The 10008-nt window shown below is 50.8% G+C and overlaps 1 protein-coding gene across 2 annotated transcripts; it reads left to right on the top strand.

The window, feature by feature from the left end:
- Positions 1-627: 627 nt before the first annotated feature.
- Positions 628-10008, top strand: TRIM45 (tripartite motif containing 45). Of its 2 annotated transcripts, none has more exons than XM_065886176.1 (6): positions 628-1723; positions 3375-4108; positions 5328-5457; positions 6288-6402; positions 8731-8857; positions 9739-10008. In XM_065886176.1, exons 1-6 carry the CDS (start codon positions 1236-1238, stop codon positions 9885-9887), a joined length of 1743 nt encoding a protein of 580 aa, XP_065742248.1. In that variant the 5' UTR covers positions 628-1235; the 3' UTR covers positions 9888-10008. The 2 variants fall into 2 exon arrangements, with proteins under 2 accessions (XP_065742248.1, XP_065742255.1); XM_065886183.1 differs by having other exon boundaries at positions 1236-1723; positions 3375-4053; positions 5327-5457; positions 9739-9887.

Here is a 10008-nt window from a genome sequence, read left to right as displayed (position 1 = left end):
ACCAGTCTGGCCCGGAAAATGCCAGGAGCCGGCAAGCCGCTTCTAGAAGCTCTGGTAACCAGCACGCTAGGCCTCGAGGACTCCTTAACTAAAATAAGCTGGGAGGCCCAAAGGGGAACTCGCAGGCTCTCAGCCGCGCCGAGGGAAAAACGCCAGTCGCTGGGCCCGAGGGCTCGGGAACCAGGAACTCTCCTCCTGCTTCAACTCCCAGCAAGCCCTAGGGCAGAGCTCGGGACCACATGACAGCGCCACCCACCAATGAGAGGGCGCAGGCTGGGTTGGTGGGACCAATCCGAGGGCGCAAAGGAGGCCGTACCCGTGGCACATCAGCGCGGCTTTTTAAGTGGTACTCTAGCTTCTCTGGTAGCCACAGCCGTAGAGAGGGAGACAGTCGCCGTGAAATGGTGACTATGGCTATACTATGCCGCTCACTCCCAGCTTTACTCTTTTTCTCCTCCGAGCCCCAAGCCCTCAGGCCGCCCCGCCTCCCGCCCTTAGTTTGATCCCGCCCCTCCCCGGAGAGGACAAGCGAAGATGTGCAATTTCCAAAGCTTATTGGATGCAGATGGTGTTACTCTGGAGGGTGGCGGGGCCTGCAGCGGCAAGGGCCGCCCCTCTCGGACGGTGATTGGGCTCGCCTGAGTAGCCCCGGGCTGGGATTGGTGCGAGGAGGGGCCAGGGTCGTCGGGCAACTTGGACCTAAGGGTGGGGAGGCGGTGGCAACCGAGGAGCCGGTGGGGTCTCGTAGGTCCCTCGTCCGCCGCGTGCCTTCCGCGGAGGGCCCAGTCGAGGGAAGGAGTGGGAGGCGCCCCTACCTCATCACGCGGGGGCGGGGGTGGCACTTGTCGTGTGTCGGGCGCGGGACTAGTGGGGCGGGCGGTGGGAGGGGGCTGGTAGTGGAGGGTAATGGAGGTGCAGGGGTTCTCGACAGCAGGACTAGCTGGAGACCTAAATCTGTAAGCGCTTCCGGGGAGGAGGACTTGGGGAGACAGAGGAGGGCGTGGGCGTGTCTGGTATGGGATGCCTTGCAAAGGAGGGGGCCTTGCTGAGATCTGTGGGTGGTTCCTTTGAGGAATCCTTTTCTTCCTTTTTGCCCTTTGATTTGCCAAAGGGAGAGTCCCCGTGGCCTCCGTTCAAGTTTTGGAAACTTTCACTTTGGGTGGGCCTAATCACATACTACTTCATTATAGAAGTGCCCAGAGCCTTTTCTGATACTGAGCACAAACGTAGGGAATATGGCAGAAAAAAGGAAGCCGCTGCTGGGCTTCGTGGGCAAACTCCCCAGTGGGACCACACCTGGAAACTCAGGCAAGACTCGCTGCCCTTTGTGCATGGGGCTTTTCAAAGCCCCCAGGCTCTTGCCTTGTTTGCACACAGTTTGCACCACCTGTCTGGAGCAGCTGGAACCCTTCTCAGTAGTGGACATCCGAGGGGGAGACTCTGACACAAGCTCTGAGGGGTCAGTATTCCAGGAACTCAAGCCACGCACTCTGCAGCCGCAAATTGGCATCCTCTGTCCGGTATGTGATGCTCAGGTGGACCTGCCCATGGGTGGAGTGAAGGCTTTAACCATAGACCACCTGGCCATGAATGATGTGATGCTGGAGAGTCTGCGTGGGGAAGGCCAGGGCCTGGTGTGTGACCTGTGCAGCGACAGGGAAGTGGAGAAGAGGTGTCAGACCTGCAAAGCCAATCTCTGCCACTTCTGCTGCCAGGCTCATAGGTAAAGATGGGATACCCCACCTGGTGTGGCTTAAGAACGGAGTACAAAGAGGTGTCAAGACAGAGAAATAACCTTGGTGAGCAGATGGCAAAGAAAGCTTGAATTCCATGGAAGGTCAGAGAGCAATATACAGTGTGATTCCAGATATTCCAGAACAGTAGTTAACTCCTGCAGCCTTTATATAATACCCATGATAATTATAGCATCAAAGGTTTGCAGAGTCCTTTTCAGTTTACAAAGCACATTTACCCTTTCCTTGGATCATCAATCATTTGTATAGTGAATAATTGTACTGGGTGCTAGAGAAAGTGAATGAGTATAATGACAAAGCCCCTGCCCTCGATCTCATTGGATCCTTGCAACTCATAGAAAAGCAGGCAATGTTTTCATCCCTATTTATTATTTGAGGAAACTGAAGCTCAGTAGCATGTGATTTGCCAAGGTCCCATAGCTGGTAAGTAGTGTCTAACAGAACTGAATTTAAAATCCAGATCTTCCGACTGCCTTCTATGCTCTCGCTACTAATTTCTGCTGCCTTCCCAGTATAAGGTGCTGGTTAGTGGGGCACAACCTCAGCCTTTGCCTTGTACCCTAGTGTTACTCTGGAACTTGGTGAGGTGGGCTGGTAGGTGCGTATTGGGGTGCAGATTATGTCTTTTAGGGTGTGTGGTGAACAGTTTGTCACATAAATCACTTTGTCCCCTTCAGACCCCCTTCCCCCATTCCAGAACATCACAGTGTAAGATGGCCAAGGTTTTAGGATTAGCCTACCGTGGTTTTTAAGTTCTGCCTTCCATGTGTTTTCTTGGCCTCACCAACAGAACAAGTTAGTAGTCTTCGGTCTTTCTATTTTTAACTTGTATTTTGACTACTTTGCTGCCTGCTAAACAGCTGGCCCTATTTTGTCTACAACCACTCTTCTGGTGCCGGAATAGGCATGTAAGCTTGATGTTGCTATAATGCTAACGGGGAAAATCTGAACAGTTACCATGGTTTCTAGGGATTTCCCTGAATCTCTAGAGGGCTACAGAAAAGGGGAATTAGAGGTTTGATTTTACTGACCACTGACCACTCTCTCTAATAATGTTGATGACTCTTGTTGAGGAAGATTCTAGCTTGCTGCTTTGGGTGATGTAGGCGCTAGTCAAAGGAAATGCTTTACCAGAGTGTTAGGTGGAAGCTGAGGGAGACCGTCGTTGCCAGCTAGCTGCTTTTTAATTGCCTGAGGCTTATTGCTGTGCCATCTGGCACAGGTCTGGTCTCTTGCTGCTGGGTCTCCACTGTGCTCTCCCCTCTAGCTTGCTGCAGGAGTAGGCTGAGGGTCTTGCCTAAACTTGACAAATTAATTCTTTGGGGAAAGTTCCAGGATGTAGCCTTAGCATTGGAACCTCTGGCAAAGTCAGGTGCCCAGTCAGAGAGCCCTAGCCTACTGTCATTTAATCCTATACAACAGCCCTTTCAGGTAGGTATTATCCCCAGGGTACGGAAGAGGAACTGGAATCCTAGAGGGTCATGTGGTTAGTAAGAGGTTAGAATGAGGAACCGAACCCAGATTTGCTGGACTTCAGAGCCCGTGCTCTTAAAACTGCCGGACTGTTTCCCAAGTAGAGTTGTCCCCTCATTTCCCGTCCCTGACTCTGTTTGCCCCTAGGCGGCAGAAGAAGACGACTTACCACACCATGGTGGACCTGAAAGACTTGAAAGGCTACAGCCAGATTGGGAAACCCATTCTGTGTCCCGCTCACCCTGCGGAGGAGCTGAGGCTGTTCTGTGAGCTCTGCGACCAGCCCGTGTGCAGGGAATGCATGGTGGGGGGGCACCGGGAGCACCCCTGCGACCTCGTCAGCAACGTTGTCCACAAGCACGGGGACTCCATGCGGGAGCTCCTCAAAGGCACCCAGCCCCACGTGGAGGCCCTGGAGAAGGCGCTGGCACAGATCAAAGGGACCAACCGCGCCCTGCAGGAACGGGTGGAGGCCGTGGCCGCCGACGTCCGCGGCTTCTCCGAGGGCTACATCAAGGCCATCGAGGAGCATCGGGACAAGCTGCTGAAGCAGCTGGAAGCCATCCGGATCCAGAAGGAGAACTCCCTGCAGCTGCAGAAGGCACAGCTGGAGCAGCTGCTGGCAGACATGCGGACCGGAGTGGAGTTCACCGAGCACTTGCTGACCAGTGGCTCCGACCTGGAGATCCTCATCACCAAAGGGGTGGTCATGGAACGGCTCACAAAGTTGAACAAAGTGGCATACAGTGCCCGTCCTGGAGTGAACGAGAAGATCACCTTCTCTCCTAAGGAGAAAGCGGGCCTGTGCCGTGGCTATGAAGTTTATGGGGCCATCAATACCAAAGAGGTTGATCCAGCCAAATGTGTCCTTCAAGGGGAAGGTAGGAAGGCATTTCCCACTGGCATTGAGAGGACAGTGGACAGGACATGGTGTTAAAGACATGTGGCTTTTTCAGCCATGGCCTTCATTTAGCTAGGGAGAGAGACATATGGGTCCGATGGATGGTCACCCCACCCTTGTCCTTTTCTTTCTGATTTGTTCTGGTCAGGGTACAGTTAAGATCCCTACAGGGGTGAAGCTTGACCCTTTTCCAGTGGAGAAAAGTAGTAACTACCAAGGAACTCAAGGATCATGCTGTTTCTCTCAGATGACAGGACAGAGGCAATGCCCATAGGAGATAACAGCATAGACCTCAGGGCAGGGCAGAATCCTGCCTGTTCAGAGAGGATGGCTTGGACCAAGTTCTGAAGAGAGTTTCTGAGGAGTGAGGATGACAGGATTATGGTTTGCTTTCTTCTATGCCCTTTTTGGTTCATGTAAGCCACATGTTGGCATTTGAAGGAAAACGGTAGGCATTTCAGTCAGTAGAGGGGAAAAACAATTTCTTTTGACCACATTGATCAAACATGTATTTCACAGATCAGTCCTCACAGGAAGACTCTACTGTAGAGTCATCCTAACTGGCACAGGAATTCTTACCTTTTCGGGGGTCACAGATCCCTTTGAGAATGATCTCTCCCCAAGAAACACCCATTAATTTGGGCATACAATTTCAGGAGATTCTTAGACCCTTCATAAGGCCTCATAGTAGTTCACGAACCCCAGGTTAAGAAGCCTGTTTCATCTGACTTCCGGACCAGAGGCTGTAGCTATTGAATATGCCCTCAACACCCTGGCACAGCTACCACGCTGTGGAGGACTTCACAGCATGAAGAGTCCCAGGTGGTCACCCTGTACCCCCTGCCTCTTCCAGCAGGATCTGCAGCTCAGAGAGGGTAGTTTGGGGTTACCAGCCTCTCTCACGGTGTCCAGAGGTTTTTTTCTCTGAATACATACATCAAACCTGAGTATTTTCAAAGCTTCCTTAAGGCTGAAATTAAGGTCCAGGATCCTATATGATCCAAGAGCAACTGCTGGCTGAGACAGAAGCAGGCTCACCGGGAGCGACTCCCAAGAGGTATGCCTGGGAGAAAAGAAAGGGAGGAAACTGGAAACACAACCTTTTGTTCTAAAGAGAAAAGGCAAGATGGTGTTTGATCTGGGGATACAGTCACAGCAGTTGGCCTTTGAGGTGAGGATGGAGTGTTTTTCTTCCGCAGATCTCCACAGAGCCCGCGAGAAACAGACCGCCTCTTTCACCGTCGTTTGTAAGGATGCAGCAGGAGAGAGCATGGGCAGGGGAGGAGAGAACATTCAAGTCGCAGTAGTCCCTAAAGATAAGAAAGACAGGTTTGTATTATACACTCAGGCGTCACAGGTAATGAGCGGTGATGCGACTGGAAACCCGAGGTCCTTTGCAGTAGTGGGGCTGTAACTGCAGTAGTTCCAGCCTACCTCCCCATGATGCCATTGAAAAGTGCAACAGGACCAAGTGGACCAGATGTGTTTCCTTGTGTGGGTTTTAGGCTTGTATTCAATTCTCTCCCAAAGGTCTGATCTGCCCCTCAGACTGTCTTCATCCCAAGCTTCAAATAGACTGAAAAATATTCCGTGTTAGACTGAATGGCGCCCTTCTCAAAATTCAGCCTCACTTTGCCACTAAACTGTTCTGGGAGCAAAGTTATACGTCTCTGGAATTAGAGGAGGGAGGAGGGAGGACGAAGGGCAGGAGGGTACAACAGAAGCTGAGGGGAGAGAACACAGTGACGCTTTCAAGGAATTCGTCAGAACATCAGATTAAATCAGCATTTATGTTGCTTACCTTCTGTTGTAAAATTAATTTCCGAGACAAGTAGAAGATACACCCTGCTTGGGGGACATTTAAAATTAATACTGGATTTATGGTGTAGAGCAGGGGTCTGCAGCCCCGTTAGGAACCGGGCCGCACAGCAGGAGGTGAGCGGCGGGTGAGCAAGCGAAACTTCATCTGCTGCTCCCCATCGCTCGCATTACCGCCCGAACCATCCCCCCATCCGTGGAAAAATTGTCTTCCACGAAACCAGTCCCTGGTGCCAAAAAGGTTGGGGACCGCTGGTGTAGAGTTTACATCCTAAAATAGTGGGCAACTGAAGCAGGCTTGTGAGAATGAGTGATATTTTTGAACTCTCACCTCCATCCAGTCCAGTCAAAACGATGGTCCACGATAACAAGGATGGGACATACTACGTTTCCTACTCCCCCAAGGAACCTGGCATCTATACTGTGTTCGTCTGTGTCAAGGAACAACACGTGCAGGTGAGTGAGACCTTACCTGTGCTTCCCTGACCTCCTTTCACCCTGGCCCCCCTGGGTTTTGTCATCTTAGGATGTGGAGACTTTTCTCACAGGATCAGCTGTATAGAGGCCTTGAACAGGATTCTCTTCTTTATTTCATCTCACTTTAGAAATGGCCCAGATTTTGCAGCTCTTATTCTTACGAGAGGATGCTGGTGACGATTAAGAACTCTCTATCCCTACTTTACCTCCCGGCAGTGGTGCTTGTATTTTATCATTCTCCCAGTTTGTTGGAATTCTTAATTTGGGAAAGCTGCCTTGATCAGAGGGGCCAATCTACCAGCGGACAAGCGTACACACGTTCGAGCGATATAATCTAGCTCAGGATATTCCAGCTTTTTCAGACTATGACCAGACATGGACTTACTGGAACACCATTGGGAGAGTTATGCCCTCTCTTCTTGACTGACCAGTCATCTCTCTGCCTAACCACCTGCCCAGATAATTCTCCACTCTGTTTATATGTATATGCTTGTCTGTTACCTCCACAGATACATGTAACACTTTCTGGTGTAGAGATTATGAATTTTTAAAAATTGGGTAATACTCAACACGTCCAGCAGAATCTCTGCTGACATTCGAGCTGTCAGATGTTTCCCCCAACCAGCAATCAACACTGACAAGGACAATAAAGCACCATAGAGCGTCACGATGTGTTAGGCTTGTGGGCTGTGCCCTAGGAAGACTCATATTCAATAGCCACTTGCTGCTTGCCTAATGACAGGATGTCAGACGGGTTAGGTGTTTTTTTTTTTTAATTTATTAATTGTTTATTTGTAAATTTATTTAATCTATTTATTTTGGCTGCATTGGGTCCTCATTGCTCCGCACGGTCTTTCTCTAGTTGTGGTGAGTGGGGGCTACCCCTCATTGTGGTACGCGGGCCTCTTATCGCAGTGGCTTCTCCCATTGCAGAGCATGGGCTCTAGGCACACGGGCTTTGATAGCCGTGGCGCGCAGGCTCAGTATTTGTGGTGCACGGACTCAGTAGTTGCGGCACATGGGCCCAGCCGCTGCACGGCATGTGAGATCCTCCCGGACCAGGGCTCGAACCCGTGTCCCCTGCATTGGCGGGTGGACTCCCAACCGCTGTGCCACCAGGGAAGCCCGGGTTAGGTGTTTTTACAAACACTATTTCACTTTTCCTCCAAATCACTGAGGCATAAGGATCATCATCCAACTGGACCGAGAAAACCAACTTGCCACAATACACAGTACCTGTGTGGCAAAATCATAATTTGAACCCATAGCTTTGAACTCCAGGTTGTTTTTAAGATAGATTGTAAACTCTTTAAAGGAAGAGAGATTTAACATTTGAAAGGCTTCTAAGGTGCCAGGCTCTCTGCTTTGTGCTTTTGCAGAACGTGTGGTTCTCATGCAGGGATAGGCACATAACAACAGTTATTAAATATTTACTGTTTAACATAGGGTAGAAATTGGAGAATGGAAGTTATCCTTGAAGGAAAAGAGGCAGGAGAGTTTCTAATCTGAGATTTTTATTTTATTTTATTTTATTTTTGCAATATGCGGGCCTCTCACTGCCGTGGCCTCTCCTATTGCAGAGCACAGGCCTCTCCTATTGCGGAGCACAGACTCTGACAGCTCGAATGTCAGCAGAGACATTGCGGAGCACAGGCTGTTGGCAGGCCCAACAGCCATGGCTCACGGGCCCAGCCGCTCCACGGCACGTGGGATCCTCCCAGACCGGGGCACAAACCCGCGTCCCCTGCATCAGCAGGCAGACTCCCAACCACTGTGCCACCAGGGAAGCCCGATCTGAGAATTATTAACCACAGGCTTTTAACCTTCCTCCCTTCCATCTATCTTCACCAACCCAGAGTAAAGGGGATGGAGGGATGGAAGGAGAGGAGCTGGCTCAGTGTGTGAGGGGAGGGTGTGTGTGGCCGAGACACTGGAGAAAGGACCACAGATGTCCTCACCTTGTGGTTGTGTGCTCTATAGTTACCCAAGCTTGCTCAGAAATGGAGGAGATAGAGACCAAGGTCAGTGACGTGAAAGCACAGTTGGGTTTCCTAGTGCATCAGGTGGTATGCATGCTGGGAGAGCAGCACGGATTCCTTGACTCCCCCTCTCACTGCATTTGTATCTGGCCCTGTCCAGCTCAGCGCCCAGCTGGTTGCCGTCCCCCAGTCGCTGTTTCCCTCCTGCTGTCCTCGTCTCTCCAGGGACAGGCCCTGCGACTTACACTCCGTTTAGTATGTGTGATGCTCAGCACACCCCTGTTGACTCACAAGGTGCTGTTCTTTGCTCTTGGTCTGAACATTGAAGGGCTCACCATTCACTGTGACCGTGAGGAAACGGCACCGCTCACACCCAGGCGTGTTTCACTGCTGCACGTTCTGCTCCAGCGGAGGCCAGAAGACTGCTCGCTGCGCATGTGGAGGCACCATGCCGGGTAAGGAGAACCAGTCGCTCCTGAAAGCCCTCGCTCTCCCTCTGCTGCTGTCTCCCGGCGGCGGGATCAACTACCACAGCGACCAGCTTCGGGGTGTTCAGACTTAGGCTTTGTTTCTAGAAATGCAGTCTGTGCCTATATCACAGTTCTAAAAGTTTCATTTAAAGCTTCTTGTTCTGGAAACTGAAATAGCAAGCTGCGCAGTTCTGAGTTTTTTAGTTTTGATACAGTTCACTAATCCTAGGAGCCCTGTGCTTCTCCTAGAATGCTCCATTTCAGCCTGTACCCTTTCCAACAGCCTGAGCAGTGTCAAAGATGTAAACCCGCTCCGTTCCTTTTAAAACCTTAGAGAAATTCCAAACAAGGCAGGGATGGGAGAACAGATGAATAAATTAACTGAACCAGGTCTGGCTCTTTTCTTGGGGGCAGGGTGGGTGGGCAAGAGGGTCAGCTCAGGCAAGAGATCTAATTATTTTCAGTATTCTGTGGTATCCATACTCCAATGGTGGGCCTTAAGATAGGCTCTTGTAAACTTTCATATAAACACTTCAGGATCTATTTTGTTTATTTCCACCACTCTGCACTTCCCTTTCATCTAGATTATGTTACAGTTAAAATCCAAACCAGTTCTTCTCCTTGAGTTAGCAGTGTTAAAATAACACTCTTCTTAGAACTTCAGCTAACCTTAATTGATTTGCTGTCATCAGTCTTGAGAGTTCTCCTGACTACAGAGGCACCGAATAGCTTGTTCCTCTCTCCGGGTTTTTATTAGACGTTTTCACGTCCATGAGTCTGAATGTCGCCAGGAGCATTAATTTCCGTGGTAACTGCTGGACTTTCCTCTAATGGTGGTTCTCCTCTCTCCTCTTTGAACCATGCAGGTGGGTACCTAGGCTGTGGCCACGGACACAAAGGCCACCCGGGGCGCCCCCACTGGTCGTGCTGTGGGAAGTTTACCGAGAAGTCAGAATGCGCATGGGCAGGTGGGCAGAGCGCAGCGAGGAGTGTACTGAGGACGGTGGCCCTCTGACGGCTTCCTGGGTCTGTGGTCATAGCTGCGGCCAGCAAGGCTTCAGATCACCAGAGAACCCCGACCTTAATTCTGAAGAAACTGACGGAATTAAAAACAAAGTGCCTTATGTTATACCCTC

Source organism: Phocoena phocoena, chromosome 1, assembly GCF_963924675.1.
Source record: "Phocoena phocoena chromosome 1, mPhoPho1.1, whole genome shotgun sequence".
Classification (NCBI taxonomy): Eukaryota; Metazoa; Chordata; class Mammalia; order Artiodactyla; family Phocoenidae; genus Phocoena; species Phocoena phocoena.
The sequence above is the reverse complement of the archived record's forward strand: the minus strand, read 5'-3'. Positions and strand labels throughout refer to the sequence as shown.

What these genes read in the sequence shown, in the direction of transcription:
- TRIM45 (XM_065886176.1), top strand. Translation starts at nt 1,236, where the DNA reads ATGGCAGAAAAAAGGAAGCCGCTGCTGGGCTTCGTGGGCAAACTCCCC. An exon ending in TCAAGGAACAACACGTGCAG is followed by an intron (nt 6,403 to 8,730) that starts GTGAGTGAGACC and finishes TGAACATTGAAG; the next exon opens with GGCTCACCATTCACTGTGAC. An exon ending in ATGTGGAGGCACCATGCCGG is followed by an intron (nt 8,858 to 9,738) that starts GTAAGGAGAACC and finishes TGAACCATGCAG; the next exon opens with GTGGGTACCTAGGCTGTGGC.